This window comes from Schistocerca serialis, chromosome 1 (genome assembly GCF_023864345.2).
Source record: "Schistocerca serialis cubense isolate TAMUIC-IGC-003099 chromosome 1, iqSchSeri2.2, whole genome shotgun sequence".
Lineage (NCBI taxonomy): Eukaryota > Metazoa > Arthropoda > Insecta > Orthoptera > Acrididae > Schistocerca > Schistocerca serialis.
The window spans coordinates 173,372,299-173,393,209 of record NC_064638.1 but is presented as its reverse complement, the minus strand read 5'-3'; the positions used below and the strand labels follow the sequence as shown (position 1 = coordinate 173,393,209).

At 42.7% G+C, this 20,911-nt stretch overlaps 1 protein-coding gene across 1 annotated transcript in view; it reads right to left on the bottom strand.

Moving 5' to 3' along the window:
- LOC126464895 (putative ammonium transporter 1) overlaps positions 1 to 20,911 on the bottom strand; it is a 394,112-nt gene that overhangs the window by 55,146 nt on the left and 318,055 nt on the right. The window contains exons 6-8 of the mRNA XM_050096267.1: positions 19,847 to 20,083; positions 9,090 to 9,201; positions 8,774 to 8,892 (exon numbers count right to left, since the gene is read on the bottom strand). Coding sequence (XP_049952224.1) covers positions 8,774 to 8,892; positions 9,090 to 9,201; positions 19,847 to 20,083 — 468 coding nt within the window. The remainder of the gene's footprint in view (positions 1 to 8,773; positions 8,893 to 9,089; positions 9,202 to 19,846; positions 20,084 to 20,911) is intronic.

Here is a 20,911-nt window from a genome sequence, read left to right as displayed (position 1 = left end):
TGACTATGTGTGGGCGCACACAAGATTTTTTAAGGTAGATGATATCCCATTAAGCCCAGATAATGATGTGGGGCATTCAAAGAATTAGTGTTAAGACCCAAAGAAATATCTCTCACAGATGAGACTATCAAAATCCTAGTGATTAACTGCCAAATTATTCACAACCAGGTGTTAGCTTTCAAAGAACTTCTAAGATCAAAGCTCATAGAATAGCCATTACGGTAAATTGGCTAAAGCGCAAAACTGGCAGCAACAACTTTTTTGAAATAAATCCCAGTGTATATCAAAACAATAAGTTAGTGGCAAATAAAGGTGATGTATTTGTTACAGTACTCCACAGTTTTAAATCCACTGAGACAGCAACTGAACCTGCATGTAATGTTATTTGGACAATAGTGAGTATTAGAGGTGGAGGTCGGCATATTATTATAACTGGATCCTTCCATCATCCACTAGGCTCATATCCAGATGTAACAAAATACTTCAGAGAAAATCTCAGTTTGCTCATACAGTAGAAATTTAAAGAACATTAGAAGTTAAACATTTAAAAAACTTACCAAATATAGCAATCAGATAAACTTCACTAAAGTGAAAAACCAATAATAATGCAACAGTAGTTCCAAATAATATATTACAAAATACACAACTATTTACAACCATGTCTATAAGCTGATACATGTTCATTTTTGTACTGCTTTAAAGAAGTCAGTTTGATTTTATTTGATAGATAATTTCAAGTATTTTCTTTTGTGAGTATTGTTTTATGTTCATCATGTGTAACAACTGAATTTTGGTTGGGTTCACTTCTCTCTCCATCCATGTTACCACTTTTTTTATATTATCCGATATTTCTTGTATAATGGGAATATCTTCTATGCTTTCTTCTTCTACTTATTCATCTTATTCATCATCATCTTTGTTCACTTCACCACTTTCATTTCATGTAGCATCAATAATGTCTGTGTTATCTGTGATGTCCAAAATTGGTTTCTTGTTGTTGATAACTGCCCTGCAGTTCAAGTCTTCATCAGTGTCACACCCCAGAATATCATGGGCAGACTGGATGTCACTGCTGTTCAAACTTGTGTCACTACCTTCTACATCTGTTGCATTTTATTCAACACAACACTTGCTCCAGCAATTTCTAATAACAGCTAGACAGATGCTTTGAGATGCCAGCCTACTGAGTACCCAGTAGTTTTCAGATTTACAGATTTCAAAAACATTCCATTTCTTCATCTGAAGTTGGCATTAAATACTTGTGTGATGACCTGATTCTGTGGGTGAATTAATGCTGATGTTTCTTTCGGGAAAACAAAATTTTTATTTTTCACATCTTTTGACTGCAACCCATCACCATGTGCACAAGGCCAACAGCGATCAAAGATTATTAGAGCTCTTCTCTTCACTCAAGTGATTGCAGGTACTTTTTTATTAATGGAACAAACTTTTCTTAAAATCTTTTTATGAGTATATCACATGTCATCTAAGCATTCTTTGAATGCATGTATTTCAACTGTAATGATGACATGTTTACGTGCTTCAGTACTTTGGGTCCTACTTTTGCCTACACAAGGATGTTTATTTGTGTCAAAAGAAGGGTATTTTTGTTTTCATCTATTTTGAAACATGTCTTATTTCCTGAGTTTTTCACATTAAGAGTTCTGGTTGGAAGCAGTGGACAATAAAGTGATGTTTCAGCACAATTATATACTTGATGATCATTTAAATTTTCATCTACCATTACTTCGTGTACAATTTCAGGAAGCTGTGAAGTGGTACTTCTTCACTTTGTTTTATTAAAAACCGTCATTCATCAAGTTCACTGTTTTTTCTACTTTTCCTTCTTTTTCTGTCCATTCCTACAGCACTTTCAACTGTATTAAACTTATAAGTTTATTGTCTTCTTTCAACCATGCCCTGATTGTCACTTCAGTTACACTACACCCATGTGCTAAACTTTATTTTGTATCACCATCCTTCTCTTGATAAATAGATTTTAGTTTATCACTCTCTGAATATGCTTTTTGTTTTTGGGACATCATAACAAGTACAGATAAATTTAGACTCTGAATCAATAGTGCATGATGAGCATTATGGCTGTGCTCACTTTGATTGTCATCAAACATTGTTATATAGTCATTTTATAGATGTGTCACAATATTATCCATGAGACGTATCCAAGTTGTAACTTATTCACCTATCTTCTAATTTTGTAGTGTTTCCTTCTATCAGTTAGTTGAAAACTAAAAAATACAATGCCTCTATGAAAACAAATTCTCATCAGTGGCAGCTAGCCAAGTTACAAGGCATGCCCATTCACTCCGTAACTTGCATCCACCTGCTTGGCCCAATGAGTTGGCAAGTTTAGTGATGCTGTGTCCTTTAAAACTCACCTGCTTCACTTTCACTGTGAATGCTCTGACAATGCAGTCCTTCTGGGAAGAAGGAAGGAAGGTTGGGTTTGACATCCTATCAACATCGAGAGCATTAGAGTCGGAGCACAAGCTCAGACAGCGTCAGGGATGGGGAAGGAAATCAGCCATGCCCTTTCAAAGGAAACATCCCAGCATTTTCCTGGGATGATTTAGAGAAATCACAGAAAACATAAATGTGGATGGCTGGATGTGGGTTTGAACTATCATCCTCCTGAATGCGAGGCTGTGTGCTAACCATTGTGCTGCCTTCCTCAGTAGTCCTTCTGGTGACACATTCAACACATTCATACACTTTTAATGAAATGATAGGCCAGGGAAGATATTTGATGACCAGAAAATAACTATCAAGCTCCTCTGGTGAAAGGGAATTACATTTTTGAGGTCCTGTGTCCTCCAATTATGCTCATATACAAATGTATCACATTCATAAACGAAGTGGGAAGTGCAAAACAACAGAAGTGAAGGTATCAACAATGTAGGAAATGACAGGCATAATTAAAAGACTCTTACCTAAAGTTTTCAGCTACTATTTTCATCAGTAGAAGAGAGGCAAGACCATTCATACACACGAGCCAGCACACCTCATGCACACATGACCACCAACTCAAGTGCACCTGGCTGCAACTTAGTGTGTCTTCTTTATGGTAAATAGCAATCTGTCTTTTCCTACATTGTTGACATTCCTACCTGGAGTTTTCATTGTTTGAATTCAAGAAATCTCTTTGGGAGCCCTTCTTTCAGAGTAATCACCTTCCCAATGTATTCTTTACAAACCTGCGACACCAGTGGGAGGTACAATACTGGGATGAGCATTATTCACACACATTTAATGATACCTGGATAAAATACTCTACCACACAGGAATTTATACACCAATACATCGAAATACTGCTTGAAATCATTCACAAAATGATTCTCCACTCCTATTACATTTACCAACTGAATCATGGCCATAAGGCCATCCATAATTATCTAAAATAATATTGAGAATAAAAGTCTTGTCAAGCCAGAAATCAGCATATATACAATGTAGAAAATGCATAACACAAATGCCGACTTTAATGCAATTTAGTTACCAGGAAATAAATTGCATTAAAGTCTGGATTTGTGTTATGTATTATCTACAACACCGAGAATATCTGTAGCATGATCGATAGCACAGTCTTACTCACCATTGCAGTGGAAAGCAATGATGGAGTGGAGTGGCATAAGCTTTGTTCATTTGATCTAACCATATCTAAGTCTGTAGCTACTGTCGTCATTCAAAAGAAAACTTTTGATCTATCAAAGTCACTTCCTGTGCAGTAGTACATATTTCACTTAGCAACATAAAATAAACTACTAATTGAGCTTATTGCTCCACTGAGACATCATCAACACCAGTGACATGATCTGTGCTCATCCAGCTGTTGTCACAGTCTGTCGCAAACAATGGGTATCACTCCACTCAAACTGCGTCTTACTTTTTGGTTTCACCAGCAGTGTCTCCATATGCCAACGTTCTACAAGGTTTGAGAATCTACTTTTGCTCCTCCCAAAGACACTTCTTCTATACATGTCAGCATCCTCACTGCTCATTTCTCCTCTTGACTTTTGGAACAGTGGCAAACACATATATCCTGCACTCCCATGAATTCTCCTTCTCCACTAGCTTCAAAATTGCTTATAAATCAAACCACAAGTCCAATTTATATGTGGATTGTATCAATTAATTGAAAACCTTCTATTACATATTTTCCAACTTTGTACACAGTAATTCATTCTTTATCTTAACTTATATTATTATATATTGTTACATTCAGGAATGTGTGTGGGCAGGAAAAAATATCAGTGCCATAATAATAATAATAATAATAAGATAAAGTTGAGTTATTGTTTCAGGACTTGGATTTAACATGGGTTAACGATAATACAGAAAAGAAATACAGACTGTAATAAGGCTTTTACACCACACTATAACTGGTCTCATGGTATATCGGACAATGGTATATTGAACTTTTACTGTATGTACATTTCCTAATCATACTGTTACCACTGGAGGTGATGTAAATCATCTATCACTTGACTGGGAGTTTAATAAAACATCCTACACAATATTAAATGCCTTTTCTGAAAACTATGAGGCAGCCATTTCCCATTCTGTGGCAAGCATTACTTGTTGACAACACTGGACTGCTTCACTCACTGACTGAAGTGAATGCCCATAGCTAACACCGCCATTGAGTCCATCAACACCACCATCATCAACACCTGAGTGACAAACTTTGCCTGCTCTAATCACGTCATAACAGATTGTGGCCACCAGGTGACTGCACATTATGCACACACGTTACGTGACTTTGTGGTATGCAGTTACACAAGACTACCAGTTACCACTCAGTGTCCTAAGGGCATAGTTGAGCAGTTCCATAGGACACTAAAGGCCTCTCTAACTTGCTGTGACAATGCCTGGACTGAAGCACTCCCACTGGTACAGCTCAGCCTGTGAGTAACTCTGAACAATGAGACTGGTACTTCATCTGCCAACATTGTCTATGAACAAGTACCACCACCACATAACGCCTATGCCCATCACTGACAGAATGTCTATGCATCCAAATGTCTGGCCTCTGACCGCATGTACCGGCATGGCACAGCAATGGCAAAGTCTTCGTACAAGCAGATCTGCAGTGCTGTACTCATGTTACATTCAGCACCAATGTGGTACAGCCACCACACTGGCCAACCAACTGGGGCAACACTATGCAGTCACCTGTGGCAAGAGAACAGTCCACATTGAGTACAACGGCAAGCCAACTAAAGGTTCAACTGACAGATTCTGGCCAGCTTACATCTTGACTGCTTCCAGAGCAGTTTATTTTTTTCACTGAGTGGAAGATGACCCATCAACAGATGACATTTCCTCCAGCAGTGGTCAGGATAATGCTCTAGCAGAGCCCACACCCCTAGTTGCCAGTGACAAGTGGAAGCCACCAGTCACAAGGCACCTCAGCCTCATTCCACCTTGCCCATCCAGTTGGTGCAGTTGCCTGGACTGCTCCCACTGGAAGCACCCAGACAACCAGCCCCACACCCACTGACAGACTACATTACACAGGCTGTTCACCAGGTCCAATTCAAATGCCCATGCTGTCCTGCCATGAGACACATACTGCATGCATCCTGCCTTGGTACAGGATTAGAATCTGGTATGCCAGTTGCCATCTTGAGACTCTGTTTTCTCAGTGGGTCACATCATCAATGGATCATCTCCAATCGAGCTCTAAAAATCACCTTCTGCATCAATGAGTATGAGTCTGTCATAGCTCCTGGCTCCTGGACCCATGTCCGCGCCCACGTGGCTCTGCTGCATTGGGCATTGAGGCCAGATCAGCTTCTGCAGTGGTTTCCCTGATCTCTCTCTTGAGCTTTGGACATAGCCCTCTGTGGTGCTGGGCTTGTTCTTCACTGTTGTGGGATATGCGTTTGAGTTGTGATGCCATTTATGTTGTTTTCTTGCACCTGTGACAGACCTGGTATCCCACAGGTCAAATGGAAAGTCACTTGCTTTTCTGTGGAACATAAGTCTGTCATTACCTCGTAGTCATGCAGTCAGGTGGTGCACTTATAACACTGGGGAGTGTACAGCCTCCAGGACCAGTATTTGAGTTGTGCAACAAAGTGTGAATTATTAATTCTAACAGCATTCATCCCGGCCACACAATTTCAAGTGCATAGACATTTACAAACAGAACTCGGTTGTCAGCTGCCTGTGTAATAATTTATGATGAATAAATGTAAATTTTACAGACATTCTCCTTCTCAATTTCTATCATGTTACTGTCACAATAGCCTCTTTCCGGAACATAGTATGACCAGTTCATCACATAACTGACCTGTAAGTGGGGATCTCAATCTTCTCTGCTTCAGCTGCTCAAGACAGTTAGGTCAAAAGCCCAGTCACAGTGGAAATTTATGGTGCCATATTGGCTCATCTCATCTCATCTCATCAACAAGGATACGGTATTTCATCTGAGCACAGCCTGGAACCCTGCATTGGCTGCTATTAAATCATGACATGAAAATCAAGATTCTTCGATAACAGGCCCATCATAACATTGGTCTAGTACGGCTGTGGACGGCGGAAAGACACCTAACCTTCGTAACCTGTTAGTTCATCCCTATGAAATCCCCAAACCACCTTCCCTACCCTCTGGCTCCTATCCTTGTAACCGCCCCCGGTGCAAAACCTGTCCCATGCACCCTCCCACCACCACCTACTCCAGTCCTGTAACCCGGAAGGTGTACACAATCAAAGGCAGAGCCACGTGTGAAAGCACCCATGATTTACCAACTGACCTGCCTACACTGTGATGCATTCTATGTGGGAATGACCAGCAACAAACTGTCCATTCGCATGAATGGACACAGGCAGACAGTGTTTGTTGGTAATGAGGATCACCCTGTGGCTAAACATGCCTTGGTGCACAGCCAGCACATCTTGGCACAGTGTTACACTGTCCGGGTTATCTGCATACTCCCCACCAACACCAACCTATCCGAACTCCGGAGATGGGAACTTGCCCTTCAGTATATCCTCTCTTCTCGTTATCCGCCAGGCCTCAATCTCCGCTAATTTCAAGTTGCCGCCACTCATACCTCACCTGTCTTTCAACAACTTCTTTGCCTCGACACTTCCACCTTGACTGACATCTCTGCCCAAACTCTTTGTCTTTAAATATGTCTGCCTGTGTCTGTATGTGTGGATGGATATATATGTGTGTGCTAGTGTATACCTGTCCTTTTTTCCCCCTAAGGTAAGTCTTTCCGCTCCCGGGATTGGAATGACTCCTTATCCTCTCCCTTAAAACCCACATCCTTTCATCTTTCCCTCTCCTTCCCTCTTTTCTGATGAGGCAACCGTTGGTTGCGAAAGCTAGAATTTTGTGTGTATGTTTGTGTTTGTTTGTGTGTCTATCGACCTGCCAGCGCTTTCGCTCGGTAAGTCACCTCGTCTTTATTTTTATATGTAATTTTTCCCACGTGGAATGTTTCCCTCTATTAGGATTTGATTTGAAAAATAGTTGAAATTGCTAAAACTGAACACAGCCTGATGGAGTTCCTGTCAGATTTCCTACAGAATTGGCGACTGAGTTAGCCCTTCTCTTAACCATAATGTATCATAGATCCCTTGAACAAGAGGCTGTGCCCATTGGCTAGAAGAAAGTATAGGTCACACTTGCCTAGCACAAGAAAGGGAGGAAAAGTGATCTACAAAACTACCATCTAGTATCAGTAACATTCAGATGTTGTAGAATCTAAGAATTCTCAATTAAAACACAATGAGATATACTGAACAGAATGAACATTGCCATAACAATGAACATGGATTACAAAAACATATCTGTACTGAAACCCAACTCACAGTTTTCTCACATGACATCCTGAAAGCCATGGAGCAAAGCCTGTCCTATCCTTGTAAACATATTTACCTGTTCCATGTGTGTGTATTTTTGAGCTTTTTACTTTCATTATATTTCAAAGACAAATCCTGGGGAGATGACCTGTGGGTGAATAAATAAATAAGGCAATCAAGTGAAGGCATCATTTCTTGTCATTAGAAAAATGTTTGACTTAGTACCACACCAACTCTTATTAATGAAAACAAAGGTATGCCCAATGAAGGGGAGGACAGGTTGCCCCCCCCCCTCCCCCTCACACACACAAAGAAAATTACACAAGCCACACCTGGATCTACATCTTCATATTCATATACACTCTGCAAGCCACCATACAGAGCTCATATTCTGCCACTGATGTTTAGTGATGTAAACCATGGCTCTTTAGTGCAGGTGACCTTTTTCCATATTTCAGTCACTGAATGGCAGTTCCTATGCCCTTGCTCTGTGGGAGGAGTGCTCTCCCATGTTCACACTGAGAGCTAAAAGCTTCTGTATGTAGTGAATTCTTGCGAAGTTATACACCAAAATTAAAGTATGTTTCATTACAACACAATGAAGAATTCTCTTGTCATCACAAGAAATTCTTCTATTAATATAAGCATCAGGAGAAATGGAATCTTTTTCAACTTATGACATAATACTGAAGGGTTATATGTGAAAGCTGCCTTGTTACATATTTTGTCACTTCATGAGAGCTATTTTATTACTCAATATAACTATTGTCACTGCACGACATTTTGATACTTGTGAGAACACACTCCCACTCAACAAAATTATAATACTCATGAAGAACACACAGCCCACTCCCCCTTTTCCACATTGGGTAAAATACATAATATTTTGTTTGTTACAGTACACTTAAAACTGAAGTTGTTGAAATGAGGAAAGACTTACCATGGATGACTCATAGCTGATTCCATACACAAGTCCACCTTCAGCAAAGAAAGCTGCTACAAAAACTCCCCAGAGCCCACCTCCAAGATGTACTCCCACAGTGTCTAATGGGTCGTCCACTGAAAATAGTGTAAAGAAATAGTTTCACACTTTTAAATGGTTTCAGTCTGTCTAAATAATAATCACAGATTTCAGTTTCTATAATATCTTTGTAATTGTCCAGAAGTAACTAACATTTGTAATCTCTTTTCTATATTAAAATCACTTAATTTTCTCCCACCTTGGAAGACCCATAAAATACTATAATTCTACCTACCTCTACAGTATATAACCAGATTATGGAGTGTCAGGTACACAACAGCAGCTACAATGCCTGATATGAAACTTGACCAGAAGGTCATTATGTCAGCTGCAGCACACACCGATACCTGCAAGATGAACAGAAAATAAAGACACTTATTTATATTATTGTGTTAGGAGGAATACAGCTAAAATGATTGCAAGATAAATAAAAGCACACATACACAGATTTTATTCACTTAATTAGTAATCATTTGTCCATCAATGCACAATGAAGGGCCACTGCAGTCACTAGACAACATTGTGATACGCATGAGGAACACACAGGCCCTGCACTGTAAAATACATAAGCTTCTGTGTATTAAAGTACACTTAAGTACTTAAGCACACTTAAAACTGGAATAACTCAGGAAAAAAATCAGAATATTATTCTTTTAAAGGAAATGGCCACAAACTAGAATTATAAAATTACTTACATTACTGGTACCCAACTACCCTGAATTTCAGGAGGAAGAAGGGGAAATATAAAATAACATGTTGACAAGAAGGTCATTAAAGATGGAGCACCAGCACCAATTTCTTTGTTATTTATAAATCCGTCCACTGGAAAATGTACACACAGCATATTTTATGATATTGGACATCTTAAACATAAGCTTATACTTTATTTACAGCTGCACATTTTGCCTTGCAAATAGTGATTAAAGAAGTCTCTTACTTATTGTAAAGGACAGGAGAGGAACCAGCAGCAACCTAGAATGAGATTTCCACTCTGTAGCAGAGTGTGCAGTGATATGAAACTTCCTTGCAGATTAAAACTGTGTGCCAGACCAAGACTTAGGGCCTTTTCATTTTGTGGTTAAGAACTCTACTGACTGAGCTATCCAAGTACAACTCATGACCCCTTCTCACATCCTTACTTTCACCAGAACCTCATTTCTGACCTTCCAGACATCTCAGAAGCTCTCCTGTGGAACTCCAAGGTTAGCACTACTGGAAGAAAGGATATGCAGAGACATGGCTCAGTCAGACATTTTCCAAAATGACATTTTTACTCTCCAGTAGAGTGTTCACTGATAAGAAATTTTCTGGCAAGGTAGGAGATAAGATACGAGCAGATGTAAGGCTGTGCAGATGGGTCACAAGTCATGCTTTGGTAGCTCAGTCAGTCTCTGCCTCCATAGCTGAGTGGTCAGCATGGCAGAATGCCATGCAAGGGGCCTTGGTTTGATTTCTAGCTGTGTCAGAGATTTTCTCCATTTGGGGACTAAGTGTCATGTTGTCTTTATCATCATATCATCCTCATCAATATCATCGACACGCAAGTCACCAAAGTGACGTCAACTAAAAACACTTGCACCAGGTGATTGGTTTATCCATTGGGAGGCCCTGACCAGAAGCACATTTATATTTATCTCAGTTAGTAGAGCACTATCCCATACAAGGCAAAGATCCTGCATCTTGGTCCAGCACACAGTTTCATATCAATGCATACTCAGCTGAAGAGTGAAAACTGCATTCTGAAAACAACCCCCGGGCTGTGGTTAAGCCACATCTCTGCTTATCCTTTCTTCCAGGAGTGCTAGTCTTACAAGTTTTGCAGGGGAACTTCTGTGAAGTTTGTAAGACGGTAGATGAGGTACCTGCAGAAGTATGGCTGTGAGAACAGGTTATAAGCCACAATAGGGCAGCTCAATCAGTAGAGCACTTGCCTACAAAAGACAAAGGTCCCAAGTTCAAGTCTTAGCCCGGCACACAGTTCTAGCCTTCAAACAGTTACTGTCAAGTAGTGCCATAGTTGTGGAATATTTACCAACTCATATAGCTGGGCCAATGGGAATCTCCTCAGAATGAGCAGCTTTGGTCAGCTTTGCACTCTTTGTATTGTTTAGATGTCACAAAAAAGTGGTGTATTGGGGCACAGGATGAAGTTTGACATATACAGAGTGATACCGAGATATGAAGGCAGAATTGAAAAAGGATTCAGTAGTGGATACAACATACCAAGGCATCCGGTGGGTTTCAGACATCTATGATGTGTTGACATGTTTTTAGGTATTGACCATTGTGTCACTGAGATACTGCACCATGCCATTTCATTCAGTATCGCAGCAGACCTATGGGAACTGTGCATTGTGTGGTCGTCAATGGTGTGGAAGCTGTAATTATGAGGTATTGCTTGAGAGTCCAAGCAGCAAACAAGTTTCTGCAGTTGGTAGCCCATGTGTGGTTTCATGATGTGGCTTAAGATTGCTGTGTCATAAATGTGCATGTATTTGCTTATTTATTTATTTATTTCAGTTACATATTTTATATAACACACTGTTATGATAATGACAATGGAAATTCCTGGATGAAATAATACGTTCAATGAAGGAAGGTGACTGCTCATTCACATATATATAACTGATGTGTATTCCATAGAAAAATGCAAACAGAAAACAGTATCCCACTAGCTTTCAAGCTCTTGCTCTTTCCTTAGCATAAGTACACATTCACACACACAACCAAACAAACACCCATACGTACATGCCTGTGGCCGCTGTGAGACTGACAACAGTGGTGTCAGTGGTGGTGGTGGTGTGCGTGTGTGTGTGTGTGTGTGTGTGTGTGTGTGTGTGTGTGTGTGTGTGATAGCATTGCTGTGAATAATCTTCATCCTTGATGCTACAGCAGACTGAACTTTTCTAAATATATAGCTAAACTTTTAACAAAACTCAACTTTCTTTTGTCACCTCCTTAAATGTCTCTGGCTATCCACAACTCTCTTGGGTCCAGAGAGTTCTGATCTAGTTTAAATATGTAAAGCAGTTCTTATACTTAAAATTAAATTAATATAAAACTAACAAACATAAAGGAGAAGATTAAGAAAATTAAAGTGATTAAGTAATTACAGAGTATGGTGGAAAAAATTTAATGACACTATTACTAACAAATAAACACCAGTCTTCCCATGTTTTTCCACTTGTGCTGTACAGCCAGCCATTTGCAGATGAGCTAATGTCCTTCATTTTCTCATGTTCATGGTAGGTGTGGGTGTGTGGACTTTCCCTTCTTCTTTTCATTCACTGGCAATCAGTGCAAGTAGCACTCCAGGACATGTCCATGACTCTATGTAAACAGGTTACTCTGGGTCCATGGAAATGCAGCTCCATGAGGTTACATGAGAGGTCCTCACTGTAGCCAAAAGCTTTAAGGCAGTCTTGGTTTGAGATGGTTTTCTTCTGCCCCTAAGTCAGTTCCACAGCTTATACATCCTATGGTATTATTGCTTACATGATGCCCAGAGCCTGTGAGGTGGTTGCCTAAGCAACTCTTCTATCCTCCCAATAAACTTCTACGTACAGTTTATAGATGATTATCTTATTCAGCCAATGATATGTATGAGGAAAAGTACCAACACAGCTGTATCTTGAGAATCTCTTTATTCTGTCACACAACTAGTTTCAGTGACACATTACTGCCATCATCAGGCCCCATCATTGCCAAAAGAATATCTGATTTCCTTGGAGCATTACTGTGGGATCCTTGCTACTGACACACACGAGCTAGCTTTCATCAGGAGTCTGTACTCGACACTGTGTTGGAGTCAAGGTGGCAGACATGTGGCATTGGGACCCTAAAACAAGTAACTTGTAGGAAAGGTCATTGTAACAAATGCTGTCAGGCAGAGTGAAGACATCTAGTAATACTAAGGCACTAGTAGGACACTGTAGTATTCGAAGCCTCCAGTAACCATACAGCGTACTATAGTGAAGTGCCTGCACTGAAATCTGAACTACTACTCTGAAAGTAGCATCTACAAGCTACTGTGATGCTGCTGCTGCCTCCACAACTATATAACTTTGAGTAGTTTGGAGAGAGCTGCCAGTAGGTTACTGGGTCTGTAATTCTGAGCCTGTGAAATACCACTACCTCCGCATGTTGCTGTGAAATAGGATACTTGACCATGTGCAGAATAGTTTTGGAAATGTTTGCCAGGCATGTGGCTATGGCCGGTTGTGTCTGTTTCAGGAGGGTGTTGTTGTCAGTAATAGTTCCACCAGCCTTTCAGCAAAGTGGCAACATGACTTCTTTTATTGCAATTAGAACAATTTCATCATCCTTTCCTCACTCTGCAGGGAAGTGGGGTGATTGTTCCATCACCACTGTGACATACGCTGCATCAAATGAGTTATAATTGGTATGAAATTATTGGCTACAGCACTTTCCTTCCAGTTTGTCTCAGTGATGACAATGTTGTCATCTTGGAATGGTGCTGTATGCCAATTGTGTCTCAGGAAGTGCTTGGCTCTGTTTGCTCACTAACAATTACAGTTGTCTTCAGTAGTTTCATTGATGTCCTCATTTACTTTATTTGTGACTGCAGTTAGAGTGTATGGCATTGGCTACTGGAAACTATTATGTGGTGTGGGGCAGGGCTGGTGTAGTGGTGGTTTAAATTTAAGCAGAGTTTGAGATCCAGCACACAATGCTAGGATGTCACTAGTCATCTCGTGCATCAGAAATAGAAAATACCAAGAAAATGTGAGCTTACAGAATAATGCCGTGGGTGCAGAAAGACAAATGGTATCAAAGTATGTAACAGATACCAGCATGCTATGAAAAGCGCCAAAGAAACTGGTATAGGCCAGCTGCTGGGGCCGAGCGATTCTAGGCGCTACAGTCTGGAAACGCACTGCTGCTACAGTCGCAGATTCGAATCCTGCCTCGGGCGTGGATGTGTGTCACGTCCTTAGATTAGTTAGGTTTAAGCAGTTCTAAATCTAGGGGACTGATAACCTCAGATGTTAAGTCCCATAGTGCTTAGAGCCATTTGAACCATTTTTGAAACTGGTATAGGCAGGCATATTCACACACAGAGATATGTAAACAGGCAGAATACAGTGCTGCGGTTGTCAGTGCCTATATAAGAGAAGACAAGTGTCTGGCGCAGTTGTTAGATCAGTTACTGCTGCTACAGTGGCAAGTTACCAAGATTTAAGTGAATTTGAATGTGGTGTTATAGTCAGCGCACGAGCAATGGGACACAGCATCTACGAGGTATTGATGAAGTGGAGATTTTCCCCTACAACCATTTCATGAGTGTAATGTGAATATAAGGAATCTGGTAAAAGATCAAATCTCCGACATCGCTGTGGCCGGAAAAATATTCTGCAAGAATGGTACCTACGACTGAAGAGAATCATTCAACATGACAACAGAAGTGTACCCCTTCCATACACTGTCGAGATTTTAATGCTGGGCCATCAACAAGTGTCAACAAAACATCACTGATATGGGCTTTCAGTGCCGAAGGCCCACTCGTGACCCCTTGATGACTGCACAACACAAAACTTTACATCTCACTAAGGTCTATCAACACTGACTGTGGACTGTTGATGACTGGAAACATGTCGCCTGGTCGGACGAGTCTTGTTTCAAATTGTATCTAGACAATGGACGTGTACGAGTATAAAGACAACCTCATGAATCCATTGATCCTGCATGTCAGTAGGGGACTGTTCATGCTGATGGAGGCTCTGTTATAATGTGGGGCGTGTGCAGTTGGGGTGATATGGGACCTCTGATACGTTTAGATACGAATCTGACAAGGTGACACATATGTAAGCATCCTGTCTGGTCACCTGCATGCATTCATGTCCGTTGCACATTCCGATGGACTTCAGCAATTCCAGCAGGACAATGCGACACCCCACACGTCCAGGAATGCTAGAGAGTGGCTCCAGGAAAATTCTTCTGAGTTTAAACACTTCCGCTGGCCACCAAATCCCTCAGACATGAACATTACTAAGCATATCTGGGATACCTTGCGACGTGCTGTTCAGAAGAGATCTCCACCCCCTCATACTCTCACGAATTTATGAACAGTCCTACAGGATTCATGGTGTCAGTTCCCTCCAGCACTACTTAAGACATTAGTCGAGACCCTGCCACATTGCATTGTGGTACTTCTGCGTGCTCGCAGGGAACCAACACGATATTCAGCAGGTGTACCAGTTTCCTTAGCTCTTTAGTGTGTGTGTGTGTGTGTGTGTGTGCGCGTGTGCGTGTGTATGTGTGTGTGTATATATTCATTCTTGAATGAGATTTTCACTCTGCAGCGGAGTGTGCACTGATATCAAACTTCCTGACAGATTAAAATGGTGTCCCAGACCGAGACTCGACAGATTAAAACTGTGTGCTGGACCGAGACTCGACTCGGGACCTTTGCCTTTGCAGGCAAGTGTTTTACCAGCTGAGCTACCCAGGCACGACTCACGCCCCATCTTCGCAGCTTCACTTCTGCCAGTACCTTGTCTCCTACCTTCCAAACTTTACAGAAGCTCTCCTGCAAACCTTGCAGAACTAGCACTCCTGGAAGAAAGGCTATTGCTGAGACATAGATTAGCTACAGCCTGGGGGATGTTTCCAGAATGAGATTTTCACTCTGCAGCGGAGTGTGCGCTGATATCAATCTTACTGACAAATTAAAACTGTGTGCCAGACCGAGACTCGAACTCGAGACCTTTGCCTTCCGCGGGCAAGTGCTCTACCAACTGAGCTACCCAGGCACGACTCATGCCCCCTTAGTCTTGGTTGTGTTGAAGTCTATAACCTTAGAGTTTTTGCTGCAATATTATTTAGGCTGTGATTTGTGCCTTACATTTGGTTGTGATTTTTTATGATTGTGCTTACTGTCTTATCTGGATTTTGTGCCCGAGTGCTTGAATATGACAGTTCTGGGACTGTCATACCTTCCCATCAAACAACACTACCCTCTCCTGAAAATGATGCCTTCGGAATTAAGGGGGCTGGAGGAGGGTGGGGGGGGGGGTGAGGAAAGCCTGAGGGAAGTCTGTACTTACTGCAGCTGTGATGTGGGGATGTCCCTTGTCTGGCAGTGTGGCAATCGCAATGCATGAGTCTCGATAGATTTTCCAGTAACATAGTCGCAAATTTCAGCAGCGGTTAGAGGTGCTTGAGGTGACCCAGTGCGAACCATCTCAGTTTCCTGAACATAATGAGACCATATTAGCTGAGTGTTCAACATGATGCCGATGTAGTGCAAAGAATGACTGTAGGCTGGTCGAGACTTTCCTCCTGTGTTGTCTACATACAAGGTGAACTGGACGCAGTCAGTGACAAAGTCAATGGTGAAAAGAATGTAGAAGGTCAGCCCCAGGATTAATCCTTGTGGCACTCCAGCATTCTGAGAAGACCACCTGTTGGGTACACAAATAGAATATTGTTCTTTGAATTTATATCCAAAGGAGACTGATGCATGTAACACATGGATCCCCCGTTAAAATGTTTGAAGAAGAGACCGTCATGCCACATGCTGTCAAAACCACAAGAGATGCTGATGAAAACAAGCTTTCCACTGCGTCCACCACCACCTCCACTAGTGACTGAAGCTGACAGGTCATGTGAGGTCCGCACCAAAATCCAATCTGCTTCTTGAGAATGTTCCATTTACTTGTATCACAGTGTACGTGGTGCACAGCAAACGACCTTGTTGAGTCCTCTTTCAGCGTCAACCATTCATGGAAAATCGTGTGGGAGCAGTCATTTGTAGTCAAGAAACATCTAGTTGAGAACCCTTCCATGCAGATATAAGGATTCGATATTCCCAGACATCATCACTGGAGGAACACACTATGGCTCGCTCACAAATTTGAATATGGGCATAAATAGGGCTTTAGCACCTATAGTACCTCACAGAAGAAGTCCATACGAGGATCTTGCAGTATCTACATATACATATATACTCCGCTAGCCACCAAGCGGTGTGTGGCGGAGAGCATAATTCGCGTCAAAGTCATATCCACCCCCCCCCCCCCCCCCCCCCCTCTGTTCCACTCTCGGATCGCACGAGGGAAAAAAGACTGTCTGAACGCCTCAATACGAGCTCTTATTACCCTTATCTTTGAATGGTGATCATTGCGCGATTTGAAAGTTGGTGGTAGTAACATACTAGGTTACACTTACTAATATGGAGAGATAATTTCCAGTCATTACACCACGCATTTATTTTCTGCAAATCTTCATTGACTTGTTCACAACTTTCGTGTGATACTACTTTCCTGTAGACTACAGCATCATCGGCAAACAGTCTAATGCCGCTGTAAATACCATCAACCAGATCGTTTATGTAAATCGTAAAAAACCAGCGGATCTATTACGCTGCCCTGGGGCACACCTAAAGTTACGCTTGTTTCTGTTGAAGTCACCCTATTCAGGACGACATACTGCTCTCTGTGTGTTAGAAAACTTTCTATCCAACCGCGTATGTCATCAGATATACTGTAAGCGCGCTCTTTTTGGAGGAGGCGACACTGCAGAACTGAGTTGAACGCCTTTCGAAAGTCGAGAAATATGGCATCAACCTGGGAGCCTGTATCTAGAGCCTGTTGTATATCATGCACAAAGAGGGCCAGCTGTGTCTCGCATGACCGCTGTTTCCTAAAACCGTGCTGGTTTCTGAAGATGAGCTTCTCAGAGTCTAGAAAGGTCATTATGTCTTAACACAAAATATGTTCCAGGATTCTACAACAAATCGATGTCAGTGAAATTGGCCGGTAATTATATGCATCCGATTTTCTACCCTTTTTATAGGTTGCTATTACCTGGGCCTTCTTCCAGTCCCATCTGGTTGGAAGCCTAGCTGCGAGCAGACGTGACTCCACAGTTTGGAGCATTTGGCAAAGATAGAAAGGCCACTCGTCGAAATATGGATTACGAATTGGATTTGTCACCTTGCCTAGAAACCCAAGGATACTACTAGATTTGCTTTGTGCATTTGAGGGAGATGGAGATCCAGTCATCGAACTGGATTCGTCACCTTGGCTCAAATGGTTCAAATGGCTTTGAGCACTATGGGACTTAACATCTGAACTTACAAGTACTTAAACCTTACTAACCTAAGGACATCACACACATCCACACCCGAGGCAGGATTCGAACCTGCGACTGTAGCAGTCGCGCGGTTCCGGAATGAAGTACCTAGAACCGCTCGGCCAATGCAGCCGGCTCGTCACCTTGCCTAGAAACCCAAGGATACTACTAGATTTGTTTGGAAGCCAAGCTGGTTGGAAGCCAAGCTAAGAGCACCCGTGACTCCACAGTATGGAGCATTTGACAAAAATAGAAAGCCCACTCGTTGAAACAAGGGGTACGAATTGGATTTGTCACCTTGCCTAGAAACCCAAGGATACTACTAGATTTGTTTGGAGCAACTGGGGGAGATGGAGAGCCAGTCATCGAACTGGACTCGTCACCTTGCCTAGAAACCCAAGGACACTACTAGATTTGTTTGGAAGCTAAGCTGGTTGGAAGACAAGCTGCGAGCACCCGTGACTCCACAGTATGGAGCATTTGACAAAAATAGAAAGGCCATTCGTCGAAACAAGGGGTACGACTTGGATTTGTCACCTTGCCTAGAAACCCAAGGATACTACTAGACTTGTTTGGAGCATTTGAGGGAGATGGAGAGCCAGTCATCGAACTGGATTCGTCACCTTGCCTAGAAACCCAAGGATACTACTAGATTTGTTTGGAAGCCAAGCTGATTGGAAGCCAAGCTATGAGCACATGTGACTCCACAGTTTGGAGAATTTGACAAAAATAGAAAGGCCACTCGTCGAAAAATGGGGAGCGACTTGGATCTGTCACCTTGCCTGGAAACCCAAGGATACTACTAGATTTGTTTGGAGCCTCTGAGGGAGATGAAGAGCCAGTCATCAAACTGGACTCGTCACCTTGCCTAGAAACCCAAGGATACTACTAGATTTGTTTGGAAGCCAAGCTGGTTGGAAGCCAAGCTATGAGCACATGTGACTCCACAGTTTGGAGAATTTGACAAAAATAGAAAGACCACTCGTCGAAAAATGGGGCGCGAATTGGATCTGTCACCTTGCCTGGAAACCCAAGGATACTACTAGATTTGTTTGGAGCCTCTGAGGGAGATGAAGAGCCAGTCATCGAACTGGATTTGTCACCTTGCCTAGAAACCCAAGGACACTACTAGATTTGTTCGGGAGCCAAGCTGGTTGGAAGCCAAGCTAAGAGCACACGTGACTCCACAGTATGGAGCATTTGACAAAGATAGAAAGGCCACTCGTCGAAACATGGAGTACGAATTGGATTTGTCATCTTGCCTAGAAACCTAAGGATACTACTAGATTTGTTTGGAGCATCTGAGGGAGATGGGGAGCCAGTCATCGAACTGGACTCGTCACTTTGCCTAGAACCCCAAGGACACTACTAGATTTGTTTGGAAGCTAAGCTTGTTGGAAGCCAAGCTGCGAGTACACATGACTCCACAGTTTGGAGCATTTGACAAAGATTGAAAGGCCAGTCGTCGAAATATGGAGTATGAATTGGACTTGTCACCTTGCCTAGAAACCCAAGGATAGTATTAGATTTGTTTGGAGCATCTGAGGGAGATGAAGAGCCAGTCATCGAACTGGACTCGTCACCTTGCCTAGAAACCCAAGGACACTACTAGATTTGTTTGGAAGCCAAGCTGGTTGGAAGCCAAGCTATGAGCACACGTGACTCCACAGTATGGAGCATTTGACAAAGATAAAAGGCCACTCGCCGAAACATGGAGTACGAATTGGATTTGTCACCTTGCCTAGAAACCCAAGGATAATACTAGATTTGTTTGGAGCATCTGAGGGAGATGGAGAGCCAGTCATTAGACTGGATTCGTCACCTTGCCTAGTAACCCGATGAGACCCCCTTCATTTTCTACGCGACAGAGCAGCGCCAGCACACGCAGGGACTCACCATGCCGGCGAAGGAGGCGTTGAGCGTGTTGGCGAAGCCGAAGGCCGCTGGCGCCCCCGCGAGGCCCACCCTGGCGACGGCGAGCGCCATCAGGGAGCCGCCGGCGCCGCCCATCACCGTGTTGACCATGACCCGCGCCACCAGCTGGCTGTCGCCGGGCCCAGACATGCGGCCCAGAGAGCCGCCGTTGAACGCCAGGAAGCCGGCGATCAGCGTCATCCCTCCCAAGCCCACCAGCTGCCGGCAGAACGGGTGGGAAGCACTCCCTCAGCGACAGGATCTGTACCTAGTGACGCTACACAATGAGATGTGCAGTGCTGGACATGAACGCACAGTCAGGGAATCTAAGAACTGTGAAGCCTAGTAAAGTAGTGCTAATGAGTGAGCGCCACTACGGAAATACGGATCTTCACCAACCGCTGATTACACTACTGGCCATTAAAATTGCTACACGACGAAGATCACGTGCTACAGACGCGAAATTTAGCTGACATGAAGAAGATACTGTGATACGCAAATGATTAGATTTTCAGAGCATTCACACAAGGTTGGCGCCAGTGGCGACACCTACAACGTGCTGACATGAGGAAAGTTTCCAACCAATTTCTCATACACAAAAAGCAGTTGACCGGCGTTGCCTGGTGAAATGTTGTTGTGATGCCTCGTGTAAGGAGGATAAATGCGTACCATCACGTTGCAGCCTTTCATAAAGGTCGGATTGTAACCTATCGCGATTGCGATTTATCGTATCGCGACATTGCTGCTCGCGTTGGTCGAGATCCAATGACTGTTAGCAGAATATGGAATCGTTGGGTTCAGGAGGCTAATACGGAACGCCGTGCTGGATCCGAACGGCCTCGTATCACTAGCAGTCGAGATGACAGGCATCTTATCCGCATGGCTGTAACGGATAGTGCAGCCACGTCTCGATCCCTGAGTCAACACATGGGGACGTTTGCAAGACAACAACCATCTGCACGAACAGTTCGACGACGTTTGCAGCAGCATGGACAATCAGCTCGGAGGCCGTGGCTGCAGTTACCCTTGACGCTGCATCACAGACAG